General features: G+C 46.7%; 1 protein-coding gene across 7 annotated transcripts; it reads left to right on the top strand.

Moving 5' to 3' along the window:
- The first annotated feature begins 29 nt into the window (after positions 1–29).
- On the top strand, positions 30–26973 carry LOC309524645 (inactive serine/threonine-protein kinase TEX14-like). 7 transcript variants are annotated; one of them, XM_082209451.1, is made up of 21 exons: positions 44–188; positions 1049–1132; positions 4623–4765; positions 5101–5215; positions 6235–6400; positions 7806–7948; positions 9691–9751; positions 9838–9968; positions 11437–11553; positions 11662–11785; positions 11864–12036; positions 12117–12265; positions 15159–15349; positions 16388–16502; positions 17676–17770; positions 18846–18992; positions 20060–20267; positions 23124–23203; positions 23575–23648; positions 24778–24845; positions 26683–26973. In XM_082209451.1, exons 3-21 carry the CDS (start codon positions 4627–4629, stop codon positions 26790–26792), a joined length of 2406 nt encoding a protein of 801 aa, XP_082065577.1. In that variant the 5' UTR covers positions 44–188; positions 1049–1132; positions 4623–4626; the 3' UTR covers positions 26793–26973. The 7 variants fall into 7 exon arrangements, with proteins under 7 accessions (XP_082065573.1, XP_082065572.1, XP_082065574.1 ...); XM_082209447.1 differs by lacking the exon at positions 1049–1132 and having other exon boundaries at positions 30–188; positions 12120–12265; XM_082209446.1 differs by lacking the exon at positions 1049–1132 and having other exon boundaries at positions 30–188.
- The last annotated feature ends 1006 nt before the right edge of the window (positions 26974–27979 follow it).

Below are 27979 nucleotides of genomic sequence, written 5' to 3'. Positions count from 1 at the left end.
ATCACAAACGTGTTCTATATGGAGCGTTCTGACATCCAAGCGTTCTGTGCAACTCGGAGACAGCGTTGCTCTCCGCAGAGGCGCGCACTCGCCACGTCTCTCTCTGCACGACTCTCATCTCCATCCTTCCTCCATCCCGCCACCATGAATCTGAAGCACCTGCCTGGAAATTCCTATCTTCAGCAAAGGTCTAGATTTGATGCTTGTCTTACAGGTTGCAAATTCCTCCCACCCCCAAAGGCATCCTTTGAATCCCACCACCAGGAACGAGTCAAGCGCAAGTCCCTTTTGTTTGGGAGTGGGAAACTTCAGCGTGTTGCAACCTGCTGCAAAGGGGCGGAAGGCGGGGCTGCGGACTATTTCCCAGGGGAAATCCCCACGTTGCCCTTTTAACATGCTCCGAGGTGGTCAGCGACCGTCAAAGCACCTCAGCGTTCCGTGACCAACTAACTGGAGCAGCGCGGCCTTAAAAGGCGCTGTTTGGCTCCTGGCGTGGCTCCGTCTGCGCCTGCGCTGCCCAGTCCGTGTTTTTGTGAATTCCTGCCCTCCTCACTTGGCGGTTTCCTCCCAGCACCGCGGCCGTTAAAAATAACAAACCGCCCGTCCGCACATTACGCATCCTCGCCAGCCAATCCGGAGAAAGAGCGGCTTTTAAGGCCGCCGTCTCCTAGGCGGCGCTTGAATTGTTCTCAGCCTATTCTGAGTCTCTTGTCTCTTTCGCGCCCCCGCGCGCGCACAATTTAACTTTGAGCCCTAGGGGTGGAAAAGGCATTTATTTTTAACCGCATCAGCTCAGTATTAAAGCTTTATTATTTTCTTCCCCGCCCCTTGTAGGTTGTATGCTTGAGTCAGAATAATTGAAACAAGGGCTGAACTTGCACGTTTATTCAAAATTACCATTTTAGTGGTTTTATTGCAGTGAAGAGTTGGCATGGAAGTTTTTCTCTACGTCCTGAGTTGTTTTGGAAGTTCACAACTTCCCTGCAATTTTGACATAACTGGCTCATAATTAGAACCAGGGTTGATCCCTCCCCCGCCTGGGATTTAGGAATTAAGAATCAATGAAAGGACCTCTGAACATAGGCAGAGTGCGCGCCCCATATCCATGAGCACTTGCAGCTGGGATTTCCAGGTAGGCTTGAATTTGCATTAGAAATATAAGGCTGGATGCATTTGCACTTGACACATCCAGGGGAGCAACTGAACCACAGAATTGTAGAGTTGAAAAGGGACCGTGAGGGTCATCTAGTCCAACCCCCTGCAATGCAGGGATTGTTTTAACATTGCAGCATTTAATTTAACAGGAGAAGGCACTTCCAGACTCACTCTTCCGCAAATGGGGTTCAGCGCATAACAGCAAATTCTGGTTGCTCAAATAAAGTTTGTTTTGAAGCCTTATGCATCAAACCCAGTTCCCCTTCCCAAACTGGACTTTTTGCAATAAGGGAAGTGATGGGGATACACATTGGGAAAGTGGGGGGTGAAAGCTGCTTGATGTTGGTGCCATGTAATCTTCCTGCAAACAGAATGAATGGTCAGTAAATAGCTGGTGAACAAATGGTTTCATTGTGAGCAGACCTCTCACAAAAAGAAAACCTTACAGAATTCCCTTCTGATTCTGCCTGTCAGCTGCTCTCTCCTATAGGGGTTTCTGGCCTGTCTCCACATTTGACTGGGTCCATTTACCTGTAAGTAAGGCCCCTTTGAGGGATGCGGGTGGCGCTGTGGGTTAAACCAGTGTTTCCCAACCTTTTTTGGGCAAAGGCACACTTGTTTGATGAAAAAAATCTCGAGGCACACCACCATTACAGCCCCGTGACGTCAGTGCGCAGCGTCGCGCCGGGAGGGACGCACGAAAGTGTAAGTTTCTATTTACAGTGTGCTCTCCCAAAAGACCTTAACCGTATAGGTATATGGCCACGAAAAGTAACAGTTGCATTAGCAGTCAGGTTACATTATTTTGACAAGCAGCCGAAGAAGTGAATCTTCCACAAAGCAGCCTGTAGAGGGATGTGTGCGTGTTTTGTTGCTGCAAAGATCAGGACACCCCCACTCCCCGCAAAAGTACTTGGTATTAGGCGCATTTTCATCGGGCTTTTCCTTGCAATGCACAACAAGAGGAGTGATGTAAAAGCGGGTCGGGGCCTGTGTCGGACTCGGGTTCACACGTTAAGTGTTGGCCACCCTGCCAGCACTTTGGATCGGCAAAAAATAACACGGGTTTTATTATTATTATTATTGCGCCTGCATTGACGTCAGCTCATGTCTGGGCGCTGGTGCGCGCAGGGCCGCGCTATCGACTGACCGCCGCGGAGCTGATAAGGGCGGGTTTTGTTGCAATTCCTCGGGTAGAGGAGGAGGAGGCCGGTCGGTGAGACGGCGAGCTCGGCACGTCGGGGAGCTCCGTAACTCGAGCCGAGCAGTCCAGCCGCAGCCAGAACTCACACGGCGAGCTCGGCTGGGTCCTAGCGCCTCCCGGGTTCCCAGCCGTGTAAATTGCTGTGGGAATTGCATCACGAGCGAGGGGGGAGGGAGGGGAGAGGAAGCACCCGGAGCTGCTGCAAAAAAGCATATCATTTCATCAGAAAGAAGGAAACTCCATATAATAAACTGCAGGAGGGCTTAAGGCCGGACTGACTCACCCAAGGCGCTCGCCGCCGCCGCCCCGCCTCTCGCCGCCCGACTCGCCCACCTCCCTCCCACGGAGGAAGGCTGGTGTGCCATGGGGGGGGGCGGGCGAGTCGGGCGGCGAGCACACGCGGGGCGGCGAGCGAGCTCCCTCCCACATCCCATCGCCGCTCGCTTCAGCCGGCCTACTGGGCTGTCGCAGGCGGAAGGCCTGCGCATGCGCGAGGTTTTCGCGCCTTCCTCCAGTAGGCCGGCCAAAGCGAGCGGCGATGGGATGTGGGAGCTCGCTTGCTCGCCGCCCCGCGTGTGCTCGCCGCCGCCGCCCCGCCTCTCGCTGCCCGACTCGCCCGCCTCCCTCCCACGGAACACAAGGCAACGTTCCGCGGCACACTAGTGTGCCGCGGAACACCAGTTGGGAAACACTGGGTTAAACCATAGAGCTTATGACTTGCTGATCAGAAGGTCAGAGGTTCGAATCCCTGCAACGGGGTGAGCTCCCGTTGCTCGGTCCCTGCTCCTGCCAACCTAGCAGTTCGAAAGCAAGTCAAAGTGCAAGTAGATAAATAGATACCGCTCCAGCGGGAAGGTAAACGGCATTTCCGTGTGCTGCTCTGGTTCGCCAGAAGTGGCTTAGTCATGCTGGCCACATGACCCGGAAGCTGTACGCCGGCTTCCTTGGCCAATAAAGCAAGATGAGCTCCTCAACCCCAGAGTTGGCCACGACTGGACCTAATGGTCAGGGGTCCCTTTACCTTTACCTTAAGGCCCCTTTAACCCAATGGGGCTTACTTTTGGTCAGATATGTATCGCATTGTACTGTTTGCCCAGTATAAGAAAATATTTTTGCCCTTTGCACCCAAGTGGTAGTTCAAAAAACTAAAATCCTGTCTCTGGCCCTTTCTTTATTGAGATCTCCTATACCTCTCCACAGTCTCCTCACAGGTGGCCACTTGCTCTGGAAATCCACATACAAAAGAATACCAGATATTCCTTATTTTGAAGGAATGCAGTTTGTTCCAAAAGTTCCAGGAGAATTATGTATGCCCCTTATTTCAGAATATTGCTGTTACCTTTGCACACTGCAACACAGATTTTGCAGTTCCAAATGGAACTTCTCTGGATTGTTAGGAGCCAAAAATCCAACCTCATATTATTTGACTTGTATGTATAATAATAATAATAATAATAATAATAATAATAATAATAATAATTCATTTATACCCAGCCCATCTGGCTGTGTTACCCCAGCCACTATGGGCGGCTCCCAACAGAATATTAAAAACACGATAAAACTTAGAACAAACAATGGCCTCATTTACTATTCCTTTCATCAGAGCCTGACGAAACAATGGGAAGGGAGGCATTTTAATAATTTGAGGTGTGAGGATGCTTGTATGTGCAATCTTTAGCACATTTACCACACTTGTTCAATTGAAATCAATGAGACATGCCTCTATGAAAACATGTTCAGAATTATCCTGTAAAAAGATTAAGCCCTACCCACAACCGTTGGCCAGAACAGAAAAGCTTACTAAATACACACACTGAAAAATATTTTTGGGGCTTCGGAGTTTAATAACTTGATAACATGAATTGATTACATACCCTTTATAAATTAAAAAGATAGGCACAATTGGTGTAGCATGGTTTAAATTCTGATAAAAAGCAAACTAGTCTTGAACTTTTGGTTGCAGATCATCAGCTAAATATTGCAGCACCGTATTCCTATTGTTTCTATAAAGGGACATAATGGCTTGCTAATGTTGCAAAAATAAAGCAGGCTTCTTCACAACTTTTTTTGGCATTTGCAAATACAGTTGCTTAATCATTTAAAGATCATGGTTGATCTACTAATATTTCTTTAATCCAGTGATAGTCATAATAGTTTTGCCAAGCACACCTGAGAATTGAGTTCTTTTTCAATTATGGCTTCCTTCCTACCTTCACTTCTCTCCTAGCTCTTTTTAAACCATGAACACTTTCTCTCTCTCTAGTGTGATGCCACAGTCCCCAGTGCTTCCACCAAGCTGTCCCGTGAGCCTAGGCTACATTACAGACCCTGAATCTCTGGAGGGGCAGTTACTCAGGCATGCTATTGAGGGCAAAGTCAAGAAAGCCAAGATACTGCTGAAGAGAGGTAAAGCCAATCTGTTTCAAACTCCATGTAGGTACGGTAATTTCCCTCTGGTAAACAGTCCTGACAGAATATGAGGACTGCATGGGTCTGCTTGGGTTACAAAATGAGGGGAAGTCAGATATGCTTCTGTATGGGTATGCTACTTAGGGCATGGGACAAGGCTTGGTTTTGCTATTTGAAATTGAAACAGTGCATTCTGGTACCATAGACTCGTAGAATAGTAGCTGGACTATGAGGGTTGTCTAGTCCAATCCCCTGTAGTGCAGGTAGTCTTTATCTCTTCAACAAAACCTCTTGCCGTTATTCACGAACAGCGTTTGTGTCTCCTTCTTCAGGTGTGGATGTGGACTGCCACAATGCATCCGGGCAGACGGGTTTGTATCTTGCTGCCCTACTGAGACACGTCCCGGTAGTCCGGCTATTTCTGCACTTTGGCGCCAACCCCAACCAGTGAGTGATAACAAAATTCTTAGAGACAGTGTCTGGAAAACTAGATATTCTTGAGAAGGCCTGTCTCCATTTGAGTCCGGTCCCTCTTAAAACATAAAATTTTCTGTCTTGTCTCAACATATATATCCCCTCAGGCTGAGGTATATGTTTGCTTATTCAGGAGAGATGGCAAAAGTTTCCTTCACGGTGCTTTTCACTGCCATGGAGTACTATCACCTCTTTTTCCCCGCAGCAATTAGCTAACATTTTGTGCTGACACCCATAGCAACGATTCCAATATATGATACCAGCTCCTCATATTTACCCCAAAGAGTTCTGGCTACCATTGGCTGTATAAACCTTAAGTTTCAGATTGGTAAACACTGATGCCTCTTATGGGGAAAAGACCTTAAAACATTTTATTGTCAGGCTCTGAATCAATTCTTGAAATATACTCAGAGTCGCAAAGTGATTTCATGCTCTTTATTCAGCTCATAGTGGTGAGGAGGAATGAATGAAAGTCCCCTCACAGTATCTGCTTTATATACATTATTTACACAATGGGCTGCACATGATTGGCTAATTCCGGAATTCTACTGTAAGCCAATCAGGTTGTGGATTCACTTCTATCTGGAGCAGGATTGGGTGGTTCCTGCCAACCAATCATACTGCTGCATTGTTCTAGGACCAATCAGACTGCTGCATTCTGAATCCTATTGTTCTAGGACTAATCAGACTGCTGCAATTTGGATCCTATTGTTCTAGGACCAATCAGACTGCTTCAGTTTGGATCCTATTCAACTCAGTACATAACAATTCTTTTCTAGCCGCCAAGGTCTTGTCTTTCAAAGCATAAATCATGCCATTTGGTTAACAGGGAATACAACTGAGTAACCCCCATCTGAGCAGAGATGTGTGCATTAACTCTATCAGCTAAAATGGCATTTCTGATTACAAAAACTATGGCTGGCAGAACTTTACTTGTCCCCTGTTCTTTGCACCCTAACACCTCTTTCTCCTTCTCTCCCCTCACCCCAAAGCCGTTGTTATGATGGTAGCACCCCAGTCCATGCAGCTGCTATCTCAGGCCACCAGAAACTTCTGGGCCATATCCTGAAAGCTGGAGGTGATCTAAGATTCCACGATCAAAAGGGGCAGACCCCTAAAGACTGGGCCCAGCTAGCTGGGAGTGAGCAGAATGCCGAGGTATTTACAACTTCACATTAACATGTCTTATTTCTAGAGCAGTCATGGAAATAAACCATAAAGGTTACGTAAGGGGGGGGGGATGCTTCCTTGTTGGAGGCTGGCAAAGCAGGGCTGGAGAGGGCTGTCCCTCCTCCTCTGACAGCCCTCTTTAGTATCTATGCAAGGTTGAGAGAAAGGACCAAAATTTTGCTCCCCTTTTCCTCCAGCAGCCCACTCATTAGCCTTCACGCAAGGGGCTTTTGAAGTTTGTTGTGGAATGTTCTCCACAGTGAGGTTTGGCTGCTGCCTTCACTAACACCGTTTCGGTGCCAGGTGAAAACTTGCCTTTTTGACAGATTGGGGATGATTTTGATGTCTTTTTTCGGTGGTGTGGTTCTACTGCTGTTTCGTTGGGTTTGCTTTATAGGCTATTGCGTGGCTTTTATTGTAACACATTGTGTTTTCCTCTGATTTTGTGGCACGCTTTATGCTTTTAAAGAGTTGCAAGTCGCTTGGAGACTCCTTATGCGCCAAGCACCATAATAATAATGATAATAGACTCGAGGTCAGGGCACAACCCATGACAACACAAATTTGCATAATATTTGCACTTCCTCATTCATATAGAGAGATGCCCTTGGGCAAATTAAGATTGTGGGTTTAAAACAAAAGGTTGAGGTAAGGGCATCCTGGTGTGAGAATCCCAGGGTGTGGATCCCCTGGGCCGCCCCATAACCCTGCTGCTGCCAGTGTGCGATTCCTTGTTGTCTATGGCTACCAGGCAGCTGCATAGAACCACAGAATCGTAGAGTTGGAAAGGACCCCAAGTGTCAGGGACTGTGCTGAGGAAGGCTACAATGAGGAAGCATGGTGGGAGCCACCTTCTCCCCCCAACCCTGAATCTTCCCAGGAGCAGGAGGACAGTATAGACTTAGAACAGTGGTTTGCAGAGGGGCGTAGTGCAGAAGGCAGAAGCTGGGAAATACTGGATGGGGAACAGCTAGGAGAAGAAACTCTGGAAGAGAGAGGGTTAACAGTTTCACTCTCTCTGGAAAGCATCCATCCATTCTCCTCAAGGTCAAGGAGAGCTGAGAAAGTGGCAGGACAGAAAGCACAGAGGGTATGACCTCAGGTTACAAGATTTAGGAGTGACGTAGCTTAATAGGGATGGAAGGGGAGTAAGCCTTAGTTGGGAGCACCGCCATTCTAGAGAGATGTGTTCTGTTGTCTCTCGCTGTGGTTATTAAAGATTCTAACTGGTAAGAAACCTCCTTTTCTTTTGTTCTGCTTATCTACGGCCAAGCGGGGAGGAAGCCAATTCTCTGAAGCCTGAGACCAAGTCCCACCCCCCGTGATGCAGAAATCATGGCTGTTGTGGAGTGCTGTTCCGCTGTCTAGCTCCTCTCTTTTCCGTTGCCTCAAGGTCCTGGATTTCATCCAGCGGTGCTTTGGCCAGATGTCTATGCTGGTGCAGCACGGGGACCTGTTGATGTATTCCAAAGCTCTAGCAGCGTCACCACGCAGCCTGCGCTCCTCGCTCTCCTCGCTCTTATCTGCCTCCCTCTGGTAAGGATCCACCTGCTGCCCGTCTTCTCTAACGCTGTGGGAGCCATAGGCTAGTCTCTGTTTGAACCCAGCCCTCCGCTGAGACAGACAACTGAATGGTGGTGGTGATAATGATGTTAAAACATCTTGGCATGAGCAGGTTAATGTGCAGTTTCGGGAATTACAGTAATTGTCCCCATTGAACATGTGGGGTTGGGATACAGACTTTGTCGAGTTCCATTCACACTGGAGGAAGGAGAAAGCGGTTAGGGAGGTGATTTTCACTGACTCCTTCTGCCTCAAGTGCCCCCTGAAAAGCTGCTCCAGCAAGTTTTTCCTGAACAGTGTGGGGTGGTGCTTAGAGCTGAAGGGGGAATCTGTAGAATTCTCCCCCTTCCTCTAAGGGGAATTTTCTTTCTGTGTATCCATCTACAGTGGTGCCTCGCAAGACGAAAAGAATCCGATCTGTGATTCTCTTCGTCTAGCGGTTTTTTTCGTCTTGCGAAGGAAGCCCATTGAAGGATTAGCGGATTAGCGCTATTAGCGCTATTAGAGGCTTTTAGAGGCTTATCTGCTGATCGAATTAGCTGATAAGCAGCTTAGCGCTATTAGCGGCTTATCTGCTGATCGGATCAGCTGATAAGCGGCTTAGCGCTATTAGCGGCTTATCTGCTGATCGGATCAGCTGATAAGCGGCTTAGCGCTATTAGCAGCTTTTAGCGGCTTATCTGCTGATCGGATCAGCTGATAAGCGGTTTAGCGGCTTAGAAAAAGGGGGGGACCAGCAGGAACTCGCAAGACATTGTCATCTTGCGAAGCAAGCCCATAGGAGATTCGTTTTGCGAAGCACCTCCAAAACGGAAAACTCTTTCGTCTAGCGAGTTTTCCGTCTTGCGAGGCATTCGTCTTGCGGGGCACCACTGTATCTATTTAAATGCCTATATTCTGCAGTATCATAAACAAATCAAAGCAGATATATAGATAATGATAATAATGATGATGATGATGATGATAATAATAATAATAATAATAATAATAATAATTTATTTGTACCCCGCCCATCTGGCTGGGTTTCCCTAGCCACTCCGGGCAGCTTCCAACAAAGATTAAAAATCCATTAAAATGTCACACATTAAAAACTTCCCTAAACAGCGCTGCCTTCAGATGTCTTCTAGTTCTTTATTTCCTTGACATCTGATGGGAGGGCGTTTGACAGGGCAGGCGCCACTACCGAGAAAGCCCTCTGCCTGGTTCCCTTTTTGTTGTTGTTGCAAAACTTGGTGAAACAATATTTATAGTATTGCCTTCTTCTACTGAAACTGTGGGGATGGGTTTAAAGAGGTAGGAGAGGATATATTAATTGCAATCTATCCCTCCAGGCCCCCACGTGTGTGGGTTGAACAGAGTTTTAAAATCCCACCCTGGGCAACTGCAAAAATTAAAAGCATAGGAATTAGACCGTAAAGCCTTGTTTGAGCAAGTCCGGCGATGAAGTAGGCAGGCTTCTGCCTGCTCACCCCACTTAACAGAGAATCGAGCAACAAGTTGTAAAGCAAGTTGAAAAATAAGACTTATAAGCATGCAGTGGTTCACAGCAACAGTAGCAGTAGAACGTTTGCAGGCAAAATACGATCTTTTGTGCTTCGACTGCATTTCCGGACCACTTATTCTCCCGTAAAAATCACTGGGGTTGCCTAACGCCAGTGCTCCTGATACTTAAATGTGTCTCACCAGGCTTTGTTTCCAACCCCTTCTGGTTGCAGGCATTTGGACGGCTCCAATAGGTTGGGAAGCAGCAAGGAGACAGCTATTGGATACAGGCAAGTAAGTAAACTTCTCTGGAAGGGTGTGGTTCAGTGTAGTAGAGAGGCCATAGTTTCTAGGCTCATAACTCCTCCCTTCTCTTTCAGCTGTGCCCAGGCAAGTGCCAGCAGCCCAGGGTGGCTGCCTTCACATTCATTGCAGACGACAGCGAGCTGCTCCGAGGTCACGGAGAACCAGACTGGAGTTACCAGAACGGACCGCACACACTTATGAAGAAGTAAAGCTGTCAGCATTATCTATCAGTCCTGTCTGTTCTCACCTCCCATCTAGTATAAAAAATAAATAGCAATAGCAACAATAGGTTCTCTTCTTGCAAGACCCAGTTCTAGGGAGATACCTGATCGCAGGGAAGCAGACTGGTCACAGTGAAATGAATCGTGGAGGGACACAGCTCAGTAGTACAGGATGTCCTTGGCAACATGTTCGTGTAGGGCTGGGCAGGACTCCTGTCTGAAACCATGGAGAGCTGCTGCCAGTCTGTGTAGTCCATGCCTCTGGTACCCGACCCTCTTGGGAGATCGCTGTGGTCATGCATTTTCCTTTCACCAGCTACGTACATTTCACCTTTCTGATGTCCTGTTTTCCTTTCTTCATCCTCAAAAATACATTCACCCAATTTATTTATTCAAACATTTCCTATCAGTTCCCTGCTGCTAACAGGTTTTTTAATTAATCTGATTTTATCGAAGGAGTTTACAGCGGCGTGGGTTTTTAACATCCCATAGTGCGGTAAAATATGGCCGGTTTCGCCATCCCTCATCTGCAGATGTCATACCTATCACTTGTAGGAATCCATACTTTTTTTCCCTCCCTCACATGTTCCTTTCATCCATTGCCACATAACCCCCAGCAATCTTCTCCTGAATTTTTCCTTTCATTCATTTGCCCCATCCTCATGAACCCAATCACAAGTCCTCCTATGCCTCTCATTAATCCAACATGCTACACGTTCTACTGGACCATAAATAAGTCCTGCATCGTACTCATTCGTTGATAAGGGGAAAGGCTTCTTGTGAAGACCAGTGCCGAGAGATGAAATTGGGCAGATCGTATTAGAATTTGGTAGCTGATCTTTGTCGAACAAAAGCCACAGAGTAAGAAGTTACATTTGCCGAGACGTACACACAAGTAATAAGTCAGTCTTTGGACTAATTGGCATTTAACATGCCCCCTTGCAAGCTTTCAAGTTACCGTATTTTTCGCTCTATAAGACACACTTTTTCCCTCCTAAAAAGTAAGGGGAATGTGTGTGCTTCTTATGGAGCGAATGCAGGCTGCGCAGCTATCCCAGAAGCCAGAACAGCAAGAAGGATTGCTACGTAGCGAAAGCAGTGATCCCTCTTGCTGTTCTGGCTTCTGGGATTCAGAATATCTTTTTTCTTGTTTTCCTCCTCCAAAAACTAGGTGCGTCTTATGGTCTGGTGCATTTTATAGAGCAAAAAATACGGTACACAGAAGTTTAAAATAAGTCATGGAAGAACAGGATATAGCGCTTAGGGAAATTTGCAGCCAGAGTGGAATGTGTAGGTTAAGAAAGATGTTGGTTTGAACATGAGCGGTGGTGGAGATTTGGAGGAGCTGTAGTCTAAGTGAACCAAAGAAGTATGACACGTGTGTTAGTTATAACTCCTCGTTTCGCAGAAGAGAGTAGCCCCGGTTCTGACACCTTTTCCCCTTGCTTCCAGCTTGCTGTGGAATGGGCAGTTTGTCACGGTGCGAAGCTTAAAGCCCGAAGCCCATCCCCACTGCAGTAAAATGCGTGGCGCCCTGGACTTGCTCCTCGCTGAACAAAAATACTGCAGGTAATTCCAGCTGATGGGCTTCGGGACTCAGATCATGGAGGGATAAGCCCTGTTGTTACGTGGGCGCTCACTGCCATTTGTTCAGCATGGCTTCTGTGTTTCCTTCAGCCAGCTCCACCACCCCCACCTTCTGCTCCTCTTGGCCGTGAGCCCATCTCTGGACCTGCAAAACCTCCAGCTCGTCTTTGAGAGGGTGGGCATGTGTTCCCTCTACTATGCCTTGCACTGTGAGGTAAGTGAGACGGTCGGGGAAGCTCGGCTCCTTTCCTCACTTCCTAAGCTTATCCCTCTCCCTCTTCCCCCACTGCAGAAGTCTAGCTCCCCAGCTCCCTCGGCGACTCTGCGTTTGCTGCTGCAAGTCTCCGAAGCGCTCTTGTTCCTGCACTCTCGGGGTTATATTCACCGGGCTGTGACCTCCCATGCAGTTCAGCTGGTGAGACCTGGACTTGCCAAGCTCAGCAACCTCGAGCACATGCAACAGAGGTTGGTTGGAGCAAGTGCGGTCTTTGGGAGACTCCAGTAGGATTCCTCGGGACATTTGACTGGTTTCAGTTCTGTTTCAGCAGGGCAGAGAAAAACAGGTTAGCCCAGCCTATTCCTCCAGCCCCTGCTCTCTACAACTGGCTGCCCTTGGAAGTCATCAGAGAGCGCCCGGCGTCCGTGAACTCTGACCTCTTCAGCTTCTGCACGGTGATCCAGGAGATCTTTACAGGTTGGTTTCTGGCCAGGGTGGAAAGCGGTAGGCTTGACTTGTTGGGATACTGCCAGGGAGACAAAGTCCATCATGGCCCCACGTCGCCTCCGGACGTCCATCGATCTCCCGTAGACACACAGTATCAGCAATTAGCGACACGAGCTCCAGAAATAGCTTGTGACATTCCAGAACTAATGCACGCTCTATCAGCAGATAATGCACAGCAAAAGATGCACGCAGGAGAGCATATTTACAAGTTTATTCTGCGTTAGTCAGAACAGAGAAAAACATGACCGCCTGCTTCAGCGTTCAGGCACCGAGAGAGAGAAACGAAACCAACAGAAAACATAAACATCCTGTGAACAGGAAATACGCAGACTCTGTGACTCTCAAAGCCTGCTCCCTTTTAAGGTGGAACGGAAATATCCTAACAAGACTGGCATGTCTCAAGGAGCCCATCAGCTGACCATAAGTTCTCAGGGAAATTCCAATTGCCAAAAAGGTTTGCCTTGGCCTATAAATGTATTAGCAGAAGAGACGCAAGCAAGCACTTTAAAATGGCGCCACACTCGTACCTTGGTTTTCGAACAGCTGAGTTCTCAAATGTTTTGGCTCCCGAACGCCACAAACCCGGAAGTGAGTGTTCCAGTTTGCGAACTAATTTTGGAAGCCAAACGTCCGACAGGGCTTCCGATTGGCTGCAGGAGCTTCCTGCAGCCAATCAGAAGCCATGCTTTGGTTTCCGAACGTTTTGGAAGTCAAACGGACTTCTGGAACGTATTCCGTTCAACTTCCAAGGTACGACTGTGTTTTTTGAATTAAGATTTTCAGGCTTCAGCGTCGAGCTCCAAGACCTGCATTATTTGAATATTTTTTTCCCCTTAAGAGTGCAAAGCTAATCTACAAGGATGGCTTGAGTATTAGAAGAATAAGTTTACAGAGAATACCGTCTTTTAGAGGATCTGAGAGGTGATTTGGTAATAGACCATTGGTGAGAAGGAGAATTGGGTAAGGGGCTCTTTTAACAGGGGGAGGTATCTAATACATAGCATAGGTTGACCGTATGCCATTACTTAAAATACTAATGCAAAGGTGCAGAAATGGGCTACCAGATGGTGAAAGAACAGGAGTTCCTTCCACATGAGGAATGGCTGAAATGTCTGGTACTCTTTGGCTTAGAAAAAAAGGCAGCCGGGGGGGGGGGGCTATGATAGAAGTTTATAAAATGAGACATGGTGTGGGCAGTGGCGCTAGATTGATCTTTTTCTTCCATTCTCATAAAGCTAGAACTGGAGGCTATCCGGAGAAATTGGTTGAAGGAAGGAAGGAAGGAAGGAAGGAATTTATATACCACCCTATACCCGGCGGTCTCGGGGCAAGTTCACAGAACAAAATCAAAATATAAAACCACAAAATATATAGTCAAAATAAAAACAACAACCCAATAACACCCCCACCCAAAAAAACCCCCACATTTTAAAAGGACATTTTAAGTTGATTAACAGTAGATTCAGCACAGACAAAAGGAAGTATAAACAGTGTACAATTAACTTTTGGAATTTGATGCTGCACAATGTGAACTCGGAGGGCTTCAAAATGGGATTGGATGGAATTGTGTGGGTTTTAATTGTGGAAGTTAAGCAGGTCCTCTTGGGTTCTGAGTTGATGTTCTTCTGGATCCCAGTTCCTTGTCCCCTTGTCCTCTCAGCTGACTTCTCACCTGGTTTGCCTCACTTGGTAACTGAATGCTGGGCTGGACACACCCATGTTCTCATCCAGAAGGGCTCTCACTTAGGTTCTTACTTCCTTCTCCCCATGAAGGAACCTCCCTGCAGCTCTGAGACAACTGTTTTGGTTACAGATTTGTTATGATTGCTGTGGGCTGAGGGGATTAAGTTGTTATTCACTTCCCTCAGCCAACGCAACTCAGTCACCCCAATCCAAAATCCAGTCGTGCCTGCGCCCTGACCTCTGGGAAAGAGGGAAGTATGGAAGCATAGACTAATAGTATCATAGAGCCATTTGGGACCCTTAGGATAATCTAGTACAGGAGTGCTCTGATGGTGTTTACTGCTTGGCAGGGGGTTGGACTCGATGGCCCTTGGGGTCTCTTCCAACTCTATGATTCTATGATTCTAGTACAGCTCCCGCAAAGCAGAAATATGTAGCTGTCCCACATGAGGATTGAACCTGCGACCTTGGTATTATCAGCACCGTGCAAGGTAAAGGGATGCAGGTGGCATTGTGATCTAAACCACTGAGCCTCTTGGGCTTGCCGATCGGGGTGACCACAATGGGATGAGCTCCCGTTGCTCTGTCCCAGCTTCTGCCAACCTAGCAGTTCAAAAGCACGCCAGTGCAAGTAGATAAATAGGTACCATTGCAGCGGGAAGGTAAACGGTGCTTCCGTGTGCTCTTTCTGTCACAGTGTCCTGTTGCACCAGAAGCAATTTAGTCATGCTGGCCACATGACCCGGAAAGCTGTCTGTGGAGAAACACTGGCTCCCTTGGCCTGAAAGTGAGATGAGCACCACAACCCCAGAGTCACCTTTGACTGGACTTAACCATCCAGGGGTCCTTTATCTTTATATATAACAGCACCATGTGGTAACCTACCTATGGCAGGAGCTAGTTTGGAGAAGGTTGGTGGGTGCCATTTCAAACATCCCTGCCCAATATTTTTCTTGGCAGACCTTTTTTTTTTTTTTTGGTAAAATAAATAAATAAATGAGGTACTCATAGCTTGATAAAAATATATATACTGCGGGCACCAGCACAGAATGGTTGAAATGGGGTGCCAAAAATGAGGCAAGTGCCGTCACAAAAAAGCGCTGACTCTTCTACACTTATAGTGGGTCTGACTAACTTTGTGTTTTATGACCCTATAAGTCAAACAACCTGTATTTTTCAGGGGAAGTTCCTTGGGGTGGTTTGGATGGCCTCGCTGTGAAGGAGAAGATGGAGGCAGGGCAGTCTCTCTCGGCTGATGCCCGTGTGCCCCAGCCTCTCTATGAGGTGGTCAAAGGCGGCACAGCCTTGAAGGAACGCGATCGGAAGGGTACTTTCCCCGACTTACGCTATGTTTTGCGGGCAGCCCAGCAGGTGAGGAGTTAATGGGTGTTTCTTTAGGTTGCCTCCATGTTGTTGTTGTTGTTTAAATTATAATAGCCAGATTTATTTATTTTTTCAGTTTGGAAAGAGATTGACAAGTGTGAGACGGACAAATTTGTTTTAAATGGTTTTTTTATTGTCGTTTTTGATGCCCTAACCTGCCCCGGGGCATTAGGGTGAAGGGCAGGCAACAAATAAACCATTATTAACAGTAAATAAATAAATAAATAAAATTAACAATGGGGAGATATTTTAAAAACCCATCAACAAAATGAGATGAATGGCAGGTGAAAGCTTGCTGTCATATAACCTCCCCGCAAACAAATTATTATTATTATTTTATTTATTGAATTTATATGCCGTCCTATACCCAGGGGTCTCAGGGCAGTTCACAGAATAAAATAAAGATATAAAACCACAAAATACATAATAAAAAATGAAAACAACAACCCCATAGCTTCCCCCCTAAAAAAAACCCATATTTTAAAAGGGCATAAGATATAAATCAGATCAACCCAAGGCCTGATTAAAAAGGAACGTTTTTGCCTGGTGCCTAAAGGTGTGTAATGAAGGCGCCAGGCAAACTTCCCTGGGGAGAGCATTCCACAGATGGGGAGCCACTGCAGAGAAGGCCATGTTCTCGTGTTGCCACCCTCCGGACCTCTCGAGGAGGAGGCACATGTAGGAGGGACTCAGAAGGTGATCTCAGGGTCCGGGTAGGTTCCTATGGAAAGAGGCGGTCCTTGAGGTATTGCTCAACAGCTGCTTAATAAAGACCATATGTAAGCTTTGTGCAGGTAACTTGGGGTGGGTGCTGGATAAGCCAGTCTTCTGAAGGAGTCCTTACTGTCATCTCTATCTTACCTGAAGGAAAACGTGAGACAAGCATGAGTTGAGCTCAGGTTTCACCTGGCTTACTGAACATGCAGCGCCTCAAGCTTTTCTCTAGGAATAAGCAAGCTGCCTCCGTAGCCCTTTTTGTAGTTATCATGATCAGAAGCATACGGTGTCTTATTTTTCTCTTCCTAGGATGCCTCAGGGGGCATCCCTCTCGTTTCATCAGCAGCATCGACTCCCAAGAAGCTCTGTCTGTGGGCAGGGCAGGCTGAGTCGGACGAATCATCCCTTCCAATAATTCCTGAAGGTCAGTTTGATCCCAAACGGTAGGAACCGGCCAGGATGCGCAACGGGGCATTGCTTCATGGGTTCAGGAAAAAAGATGTGGGGAGGAGGAAGTCAATGTAGCACTGAATCAAAGTCCTTTAGTGGCGTCCTAGTTGCACTAGTCGAATGGACTTGTGCAAGAGAAGGTTCTGGAAGCCAGCATGGTTCTTGTGGCTAGGTGTGCAACAGGTTGCTGTGGCCTTGATCTTGTTGTACAAGCTTCCACTAGTGCAAACATTGCGCTGGATTTCATATTGTGCTGCCCTTATGCTGTGTGGTCAGAGAACAGTGAACCTGGGCCCAAAATCCTGAGGACATGTGACCACAGAATGGATTTGAAAATTCAGGTACTCTCTTAGTTAGTGTTTTTTCCCCTTAAAAAATGTTTAGAGGTTCTCTCATTTTGACTCAAGGAAATCACCATTTCATAGTTCAAATCAGGGAAAATAAATACAGCAAACAGACAAAAGTACAAAGAACATGCATTACCTCATATTACACAGCTGACAGCTCACGGTAACTTCCATGTTGGCATGAGGTTGTGTGTGTAACATCTTCCCGAGTTTCATCAGTAAAACTCCACACATCCACGTTCCACACTGCTTCACACATTACACGCTCGCTTTTGTCTGAGACACAGGAAACACTGTGACAGGAAAGGAGGCTGCCATTGGAGGTGGTAACAACGAAACTGACCAATCACCGCTCTAGATTCCAACTCCTACTTCACACATTAAACGCTCGATTCCATCTGACACAAAGGAAACAATGTGACAGGAAATGAGGCCGCCATCGGGGGTAGCAACGGAACTGACTATTCATAGAGAATAAGCTATTTTTTTTAATAAACAAAACAGTTTCTTCTCCTGTTAGATTCACAAAATGTTTAAGGGTACACTTACTCCCATCCCCCCAGAAGAAAGCACTGCTCTTGGCTACGAATCTGATCCTTTGTTAGGCAGGACGTTCTCTCTCATAGATATGCGTGAGGCGGGAATTGCAAATTTTGTAGACTTAAGAAGGATGTTGGTAATAATGACTAATAATAATAACTGAATAGAGATGAAAGGGAGAGAAATGGAGGACTGGGAAGGAGCTAAAAACGCTCGTAGTTCTACATGCTCTCATCTTTGTCTATATTCTTGTCCTCTAGAGCCGCCATACTTTGAGGTGGAGACTCTCAGCCGGAGTGCAGAACAAAGCACTCCCAATGCTCAGCCTGAAAGTGAGACAACCAGACATGCACAGGTAACATGACCAAGGCAGAATAATGCTGCTGCATTTGGGGGGTACAGATTCTTGAAACTTCAGGAACTTTTTCCTTTCTTCTTCTGGCACAAGCTGCTCCCACCATGTGATTCCCTAGGATGGGCTGTCATAGCATAGGCTAAGAGGGACCCTGACCCAAAGGCAGAGCTAGCTGCTCCAGCACCCAGAGTGGTCCGAGGGGGCGGGGCTAGCTGCCCGCGGGGGTGCACCAGCAGAGCATCCCAGGGGGTGCGACAGGGAGCATCCTAGGGGGGTGCGGCGGTAGCGGGGGGCGTCCTGGGGGGTGCCAGTGGTGGGGAGAGTCCCAGAGGGCCGCCCACAGCAATGACACCCCCCCCAGGGATGACACCCTGGGCAGACCGCACCCACCTTTCTCTGCCTCTGTTCTGACCTCTAACTCCCCCGTTAGTTTGCGTTCATAGTGGATAAATCTGATAGGGTCACCATATTTCAAAAAGTGGAAATCTGGACACAAAAGTTGTTAGGCTCCCCCCCCCCCACTTTTTTGCCGATTTTCGGAAATTCCGCCCAGTCACTATTTCCACATGTATGGCAGCTCCAATTTTGACAAAACAGGAGTGGAAATTGCCAGTGCAGGAGTCAATCCAATGAATATGGTCAGCATTCACTGTTGCCAAAAGAAGTGTAATTGATTGCATAAATTTGCATTGGCTTCCCTTTGCCCTGAAATGAACGGGGTGGAATAATATAATGGCAATATAGTTTGTGTAATTAATTACACAAATTACTTAAGCTATGTAATTTCGTCGCAGCAGACAGGAAGGTGAATAATGTCGGTTTTGGCAGAAGATGAACTGCAGCAGAATGGCAACAGTGCTGCGTGTGCTGAGTATGGGGTGGGATGGAAAATGATGCCCCCTGGCAGCCTTAAGTCTACTTTTCTCAATTGCATCATGTCCAATTGTTGAAGAGGAGGGACTCTTCCCACTAACAGAGCCTCTGGTAAAGTTTATTTGCTTAGAAGAAACAAGGGGAGGAATAATCCACGCCTGGTTAGACTCCACCCGGCGAGTTCAATGTTGCTTTCTTGCAGAAGGAAAATGATCAGCAGGGAAGTATCCCTTGCAAATCCTCTCTGGGAGAGCACAAGAGATCAAACTCTGACAGCACCTGTGAACCAGCGAGCAGCGTTGAGGACACAGCCGAGTCAGATAACAGGAGCCTGGTTTCTGCAGATGTGGTGAGGTTCTGCTGTGCTTCACTTAAGCCCCGTCAGCCCTGATCTGCAGACCCCTGAAACCAGATTGCAGGAAACACTGGCTGCTAAATCCAATATATCCTCATGTTGTTTTAACAAACTTCCCACAGGTGTGCCCTGTTATGCATATCTCTTGTTTCCCATCCCAGAGCTATGTCTTGTCCTCTTCTGTTTCTGTGTCTTTTCCCATCTGTTCCTAACCATTTCCGCACTTCCAACCTGCACCCGTAGAGGCCTATACATTTGCAGCCATGCTGGAATGATTCACATTTGATATGCAATTGGCACGTGATCGCCTTCTCCTTTTGGAAGAAGGCAGAACAGGGGCAGGACAGAAGTTGTAGGCCGTGCTTATAAGCACTCCGCCAACACACAAGGGGGCCGGGAACAGAACCCCCACACGAAATGGGGTTATATACACTCAATGCTGCCACTTCATTCTTATAAAAAGGCTTTTTTTCCATCGATGAAAGGAGTTTTCACTGAGTGTTTATAGAACTGCATCGTTGAAACCGTAGTTTTGAAGAAATGACTTTGTATTTGGATGGTGCATCTATAAGTCTCAGCCAGATCTTATTAGGAGTGGCCTTCCCTCTGAGGTGAATGATGGGGAATGGCTCTTCCAAAATCGTACCTGCCAGCTCCAGCTTTATGTGAACATAATTACATTTTTTTTAAAAAAAAAGAGCGCTGCCTGATTGTGAATGCCTTTCTAGGTGACTAAAAAGTTTTTTAGTCTACTGATTTCATTGATTAAAGTCCCCTTAATGAGATCAAGATCTTGCTCAAAGCTCCCTCATTCTTGGTCTGCACCCCTCAGTTAGCTCTCTCGCCCCCAGGGCTTTTCCCCCCCTCAGCCGCAACTCAGTTCCGGCACCTTCGCAGGTGGCCACCATGGCCGCCAGAGGGGAGTCTCATTCACGGTGAGTTCCGGCACCTCTTTTTCTAGAAAAATAGCTCTACTCGCACCTCATATCCTCTCATCCTAGCATATCCTTCTCCCTGCTTCCCAAAATTTGCTCTCCTCACAGTTCTGTTATCTCCTTTAGGGAGACTCCGTTGACAAGCAGGAGTCGGCGTTTGTGAGCAGTCTGCAGGATTCGGCCTGTCTCTTGGCAGAGGCCCAGGCCTCCTTGGAGAATCTTGAGAAACGCTTTGCTTCGGGCATCCACATGCTAGAATCGTTGGTCGGCCAGCAGGGGGCACCGGGCCGAAGCTGCCACAGTGATGGAGCCTTGCCTAAGCAAGTGGCACTGGGTGAGCTTGAATTGTAGAGTTGGAAGAGACCCCGAGGATCATCTAGTCCAACCCCCTGCAGTGGATTTCTCCAGCTGTAGATCCTTAACCTTAAAACATTTGAGATGGGCTGGTCCAAATTATATTTTGTGGTTTAAAAGAGTGTGGTTTCAGTAAACTGAACAAAGCATGGAAAGATTTACTGTTAAGGTTACAATCTTAGTAGGAATTATTGAGGGACGAGGCAAAATGCAAATCATTTTGAGGGTCTTTTATACAATCAAGTGGCGTATAATTTTTGTGAAATAAATTATTTGCATAGACAGAGGGATAGATAGATAAAAGCTATCTATAATATAGAAATGTCTATCCCCCACAGTGGCGAATGGGAAGTAATACAGAGTTGAACTGATACACTCTGACAAACAGAACCTCTCTGTGATTTTAGGGAGAGGTCTTTCCTAACAGGGCCACATGAGATATCTTAGCAAGGGATTTTGTGGAATGTCTGGAAAGCTTTTTTGTGCATACAGAGTATGCATCGTACCTTTAAACTACAGCCCATCTGCCACAAAGTCTCGATCCAATGGAATTGGCCTTTTGTGTATTGAGCTGTGCCATCAGTTTACAAAACATCACTGTTTCCCAGCCTCAGTTGTGTATCTATCAAAGGGGAATTTTGAACCTGCTAGGTCAGGGGTCAGCAAACCTTTTCAGTAGGGGGGCCAGTCCACTGTCCCTCAGACGTTGTGGGAGGCCGGACTATATTTTGGGGGGAAATGATGAACGAATTCCTATGCCCCACAAATAACCCAGAGATGCATTTTAAATAAAAGGACACATTAAAGGTAAAGGGACCCCTGACCATAAAGTCCAGTCATGTCCGACTCTGGGCTTGGGGCGCTCATCTTGCTTTATTAGCCAAGGGAGCCGGTGTACAGCCAACATGACTAAGCCGCTTCTGGCAAACCAGAGCAGTGCACAGAAACGCCATTTACCTTCCCGCCGGAGTGGTACCTATTTATCTACTTGCCCTTTGACGTGCTTTCGAACTGCTAGGTTGACAGGAGCAGGGACTGAGCAACGGGAGCTCACCCTGTCGCGGGGATTCGAACCACCAACCTTCTGATCAGCAAGCCCTAGGCTCTGTGGTTTAACCCACAGCGCCACCTGCAGCCCTAAAGGACACATTACACTCATGTAAAAACACACTGATTCCCAGACTGTCTGTGGGCCAGATTTAGAAGTAGATAGGTAGCCGTGTTGGTCTGCCATAGTCAAAATAAAAAAAATTCCTTCCAGTAGCACCTTAAAGACCAACTAAGTTAGTTCTTGGTATGAGCTTTCGTGTGCATGCACACTTCTTCAGATACACTGAAACAGAAGTTGCCAGATCCTTCTATATAGTGAGAAGGTGGGGAGGGGTGTTACTCAGAAGGGTGGTGGGAATGGGAGATAGGCAGATAGCTGGGAGAGCCTGTTGACGACTCTTAACGACTGTAATAGGTCTTACAGGAAAAGGCAAGGGGTGAGGAGGTGAGAAATGGTTTAGTCATGTATAGTGAGATAAGAATCCAATGTCTTTGTTAAGCCCAGGTTTTTCCATGGTTTTAAGTTTGGTAATGAGTTGTAATTCAGCAGCTTCTCTTTCCAGTCTGTTTCTGAAATTCCTTTGTAGTAAAACAGCTACTTTGAGATCTTGTATAGAATGTCCTGGGAGATTGAAGTGTTCTCCTACTGGTTTCTCTGTTTTGTGATTCTTGATGTCAGATTTATGTCCGTTTATTCTTTGGCGTAAGGTTTGGCCTGTTTGTCCAATATAGAGAGCTGAAGGACACTGTTGGCATTTGATGGCATACACAATGTTAGACGATGAGCAATTAAATAGTCCCGAGATGGTATGTGTGATGTTGTTGGGGCCAGTAATGGTGTTGTCCTGGTGTATGTGGCAGCAAAGTTGGCATCTGGGTTTATTGCAGGCTCTGGTGCCAGTGTCCGTGTTAAGTCTGGTTGTAGTATTATTGTGGGTTAGGAGTTGTTTAAGATTGGGTGGCTGTCTGTAGGCAATGAAAGGTCTTCCTCCCAGAGCTTGAGAAAGAGAACTGTCATTGTCCAGGAGAGGTTGTAGATCTCTGATGATGCGTTGAACTGTTTTAACTTGGGAGCTGTATGTGATGACTAGAGGTGTTCTGTTATTTTCTTTTTTGGGTCTGTCTTGCAGCAAGTTCTCTCTGGGTATCAGTCTGGCTCTGTTGATCTGTTGTCTAACTTCATCTGCTGGGTATTTTAGTTCTGAGAAGGTTTGCTGTAGATCTCTTAGGTGAGAGTCTCTGTCTGTAGAATTGGAACAGATGCGGCTGTAACGTAGTGCCTGGCTATATACAATGGACTGTTTGGTATGTTTGGGATGGTAGCTAGAGGCATGTAGATATGTTTGTCGGTCAGTTGGTTTGCGGTATAAGGTGGTGTCTATGCGCCCATCCTGTATTTTTATAGTAGTGTCCAAAAAATGTATTTCTTGCATAGATTGATTCATTGTAAGGTTGATTGTGGGGTGAAAACACCCCTCCCCACCTTCTCACTATATAGAAGGATCTGGCAACTTCTGTTTCAGTGTATCTGAAGAAGTGTGCATGCACACGAAAGCTCATACCAAGAACTAACTTAGTTGGTCTTTAAGGTGCTACTGGAAGGAATTTTTTTTATTCAGATTTAGAAGGTGATTGAGCCGGATCCGGCCCCCGGGCTTACCCACGTGCTAGATTCCATATCCAAGCAGTCAAATGATGTTGCTCATGGCCTACATTATGCCATACCAAATTCTTGCCTCCCTTGCCTCCCTTCTTAAGATTAACGTGCACCTGTCTCCACCTGCAGAAAAGTGCAAGGATCACACTCAAAACCGCTCTCTGCAGACCCTCATTGATTTGTCAGCCAAGGCTAGGAAAAAGAAACAGGTAGAATTGTATTTTTATTTTATTATTTTTTTGTAAGGAGAAAGCTGCCAGCTCCAGTATGCCAGTATGGTGTAGTGGTTAAGAGCGGTAGTCACGTAATCTGGGAAACCGGGTTCGCGTCTCCGCTCCTCCACATGCAGCTGCTGGGTGACCTTGGGCCAGTCACACTTCTGTGAAGTCTCTCAGCCCCACTCACCTCACAGAGTGTTTGTTGTGGGGGAGGAAGGGAAAGGAGAATGTTAGCCGCTTTGAGACTCCTGAAGGGGAGTGAAAGGCGGGATATCAAATCCAAACTCTTCTTCTTCTTCTTCCCTGTGTCATTCCCTTATGGAATCCTAACCATTCCCTAACGGTAATAATTTTCTCCACAGCGAAATCCTGTCTCTGCAGAGATTTGCCATAGGAAAGAGAGCACCCCTGAAGGGCCACCTTGCTGCTTGCAAACGTACGTGGGTTGAACATTTTCACGCAGGGTTGAACAATGAGCTTTCAGCGCATCTTACCTGATAGATCTGATAAGCAATGCGCCTTCATGTTTCAAAGGCATTTTCACAACTTCCCTAAAATCCGTGGCTCAGTTGATCTTCCAGTTGGTATGTTCTTGCTGGATTTCGATCCTATGCAAGTGAATCCCAGTGGATTCAACGGGACTTTCTCCCAAGGAAGAAGGCACAGGGTTGCTGCACCCTTAGGGGCGGTACCCTGCTAAACTCAGTTCTGCCACCGCAAGAACTTCTGGCTGCACAACAGAACTTCCCCTCCCTCTCCTCTTCCCATGATCAGTTCCAGAGGATTTAGGATTTAATGTTCAAATCTTTATCTCATAAACATTCCCCCCCCCTGTTTAAAATTTAGGAGGTCTTGGCTTTGCGCTGACCTCTCAGCAGTATAGGGACAGACGTGTTTCTTTTCGTTTTAATATTTTAAATCAGGGGTGAGGAACCCGGGGCCCTCCAAATCTCATTGGGCCACAGTGCCCCCATCTTTCCTGGTCACTGGCCTGATGGCTGGGGCTGAAGTGGGCTGGAATCCAACATCATCTAGAGGACCACAGTTTCTCCAGGCCCTGTTTCAAATCAAATTAAGGGACAGATGGGTGGCTTCATCAGACCCAGGTCTTCTCAAGGAGATGGGGTCAGGGTGGCAAAGACACAGTCTCTCACAGGGGAAAGAGTGGCAGGATCTCCTGGTTATTCACAAGCAAGACTGACCTGGAATGCTTTATAAGGAAGCAGGGTGTGTATCACATGGCCGGCCCTCTTTTGTAGGGACAGGAAGTTGCACCACCTTGATGCCAGCAAGAAAACCCAGGCGTTTTCTCCACTCGCACCATTGCCTAGAAAGATTTTGCAGCATTAAAATAAAAAATCAAAGCGCTACAAGACCCAGAAGTCCCAACAGTATTGCTTCCTCCTACTTAACATTTGTTGGTAATTACTCTTCTGAACTCGTTTCTAAAACCAGGCATGTACATTCTGGAATTTACTTCTGCCTTACGTTTCTCTCATTTCTATATATATAAAAAATACCACATGGCACTGTGTTTCAAATACATCTTGAACCTCCCTCCACAGGTTGGACCTCCTTCAGGAAATCATCCAGGAACTGCAAGGAAAAGGCGATTCTCCCACTGTGAGCCAAAGTAGGTGGAGCAGTCTGTGTACGTACATACTTTTAAAGCACATTTATAGCGCCAGCTCCCCCCAAACTTCAGTTTGCCCCTCACAGCTACAGTTCCCAGCATCCTTAACCAACCACAGTTCACATGTGCTTTAAATGCATGGCGTGTATGTCTGAAGGATGAAGCACATATATATCCACTGTTCTAAATACCACATTTTTCGCTCTATAACACGCACCCGACCATAACACGCACATAGTTTTTAGAGGAGGAAAATCCGTAGGCATGCCACCCGTAGGCATTCCCTCCATAACACGCACAGACATTTCCCCATACTTTATAGGAGGAAAAAAGTGAGTGTTATGGTGCAAAAAATACGGTATGTGACAGAGTAGTGAAATAAGTTATTTGTTTATGTATCGAAACAGTTGTACAGTGGTACCTCGGGTTAAGTATTTAATTTGTTCCGGAGGTCTGTTCTCAACCTGAAACTGTTCTTAACCTGAAGTACCACTTTAGCTAATGGGGCCTCCCACTGCCACCGCACCACCGGAGCACGATTTCTGTTCTCATCCTGAAGCAAAGTTCTTAACCCGAGGTACTATTTCTGGGTTAGTGGAGTATGTAACCTGAAGCGTATGTAACCCAAGGTACCACTGTGTGTGTGTGTGTGTGTGTATATATTTGCTATCTTGCATCTTCATTCACGCTTCAACATCACATCATACTCCAAGCTGGCCTGTTGCCTTTATGTTCATTTTTTAAAGCACCACTTTTGCATTTCTAATATTAGAAGTTCATGCTCATTAGGCCCTTATTTTATTTTTTTAAAGCATGGTAATTAAATTGGAGGGCTATGAATAAGTACTCAGAACACAGGAGTGGTCAGGGAGATGAGCCGCTCAGTTCTGTGCCGAGCTAACCTGCCACCTACCTGCCCATAACTTGAATGGCTTCCCTTCAACTTGGAGAGAAATAGGTATACGTCTGGCCAGAAGGTGGCAGGTGATGCCTGCTCTTTAAAAAACAAAACAAAACTTAGTTAATGAGTTTATTATACAAGGTGGGATTTTGGAAGGCAAAATATACAGTGGTACCTCAGGTTACATTCGCTTCAGGTTACATACGCTTCAGGTTACAGACTCTGCTAACCCAGAAATAGTGCTTCAGGTTAAGAACTTTGCTTCAGGATGAGAACAGAAATTGTGCTCCGGCGGCATGGCAGCAGCAGCAGGAGGCCCCATTAGCTAAAGTGGTGCTTCAGGTTAAGAACTGTTTCAGGTTAAGAACGGACCTCCGGAACGAATTAAGTACTTAACCCAAGGTACCACTGTACACAACAAACCAATTCTGTACAGGTGTGAGTTGTCCCAGGTAATAAAGCAGCTGGAAGAAGAGGCAGAAGTTTCAACAAACTTGCACCATCGTGGACGTCACCATGTTGTCAAAGGCCCTAGGTTAGATCCAGTTCGTAGGATTATAAAAGGGGTTGCACATGACATCTGCGAAGGAATTATGCAGCTTCCTGAACATACTGTGAATTTTGTTGTCCCCGAGTGCAAAATCTTTTTCTGTATTTGTTCTAGAGATGAACCAGGAAGTACCATCTGTACCCAAAATAGGAGAGGGAACATAGCTTAACAATAAAGCATGACTTTTGCATGCAGGAGATACGAGGTTCAGCCTCTGGCATCCCCAGTTAAAGGATCAGGACTCCACAGGTGATGTGGAGAGCCACTGCCAGAGTAAGCAACTCAAGGTGGACAAATAGATTTCTGTGTTGCTAAGCGTGGAATCTTAACTGACTCGTCGCAGCATAGCATTGTGTCTCATAAAACCCCACCCCTCACTTCCTTAGGGCAGCAAGCAAGGAATGGAAAAGGACAAGCTCCTGTCTCAGGGCAAAAGAAAGCAACTCCAGTCCCCACTGCAGGGCAAGGGGCGATTGCTAGCTTGAAGAACCAGTGAGTGATCCTTACCATAACTGTTCCACTGGAGAGACAGGACTGGACCGGACCAGAGCTCCTATTCTGAAATAAAAGCAATCTGCATCCTCGTTCCTTTATCAACCCGTATGGACCTTGAGAATCTACTGCCCCGGATACACAACTTCTGACGCGCTAATTAAATAGTTCAAATGATTCCTGTACTTCTGTGCAAGTTCTGTTTATAATTTGTGTTACCAGCGTCGACCAAAATAATTTGCAGAGGACTCTGGGCGGGGGGGGGGGGGCGCTACAGGTCAGATTTGTGCAGAGGCTTTCAACCCTGTCAAAGGCTGGCCGAGAGTCCAGAAGGGGCCAGGGTTCTTTCTAACCAATTTCCTCAGGTGCACATTGTTTAACTCGCTTACATTTGTCTTTTGTGCTAGTAAAGGTAAAGGGACCCCTGACCATTAGGTACAGTTGTGACAGACTCTGGGGTTGCGGTGCTCATCTCGCTTTACTAGCCGAGGGAGCCGGCGTTCAGCTTCCGGGTCATGTGGCCAGCATGACTAAGCCGCTTCTGGTGAACCAGAGCAGCACACGGAAATGCCGTTTACCTTCCCGCCGGAGTGGTACCTATTTATCTACTTGCACTTTGACGTGCTTTTGAACTGCTAGGTTGGCAGATGCCCAAATGTAGGCATATTGACACTGCTCTGTGTGTGTGTTTATACAGAAAAGCTTAGTCCCGTGTTTTCAAAACAAACAACATGAACACAATTGGGGTGTACCATTCTAGAAACGTAACTTTCCCCCATTGGGACGAGGAGGGGCAATGAACAGGATTGAGATTGCAGTACGTACTAAGCAGAATGAGGATGGGGTTAACCCTTTCCTCTTACCCTGCAATCCTGATGAAACCCCCCACCTCTGATCTACTATTAGCCTCCAGAAGAATGGCTCCATTGATCCTGATTATATTGGATTGCAACCTGAGGGGGAAAGGGTTAGGCCTCACTGCCGATTGAGAGCTTCCAGTTCTTTTTGGGGAGCCCACAGACCTCCATAAGCTGTCCTGGAAGGTCCTAACAAAGGAAGGCATGATGCTTTGCTTATCCCTCGTTTAATCTGAGAACTACGAAATGGCTTCCTCACCTGGGTCGTTCTAACGAGCCTGGAGCAGGCTTAGATTTCATAACGCAACAGCATCGTTTGTCCCTCAGACCATTC

The sequence above is a fragment of the Podarcis vaucheri genome, assembly GCF_965113315.1.
Source record: "Podarcis vaucheri genome assembly, chromosome: 2".
NCBI lineage: Eukaryota > Metazoa > Chordata > Lepidosauria > Squamata > Lacertidae > Podarcis > Podarcis vaucheri.
This window is presented reverse-complemented; position numbering and strand designations above follow the sequence as displayed.

Excerpts from the sequence above, each read along its gene's own strand:
- LOC309524645 (XM_082209446.1), top strand. The coding sequence starts at position 145 with ATGAATCTGAAGCACCTGCCTGGAAATTCCTATCTTCAGCAAAG. Across the intron at positions 7,949-9,690 it reads CTCTTATCTGCCTCCCTCTG|GCATTTGGACGGCTCCAATA; the intron begins GTAAGGATCCAC and ends TTCTGGTTGCAG. Across the intron at positions 9,969-11,436 it reads CCGCACACACTTATGAAGAA|CTTGCTGTGGAATGGGCAGT; the intron begins GTAAAGCTGTCA and ends CCTTGCTTCCAG.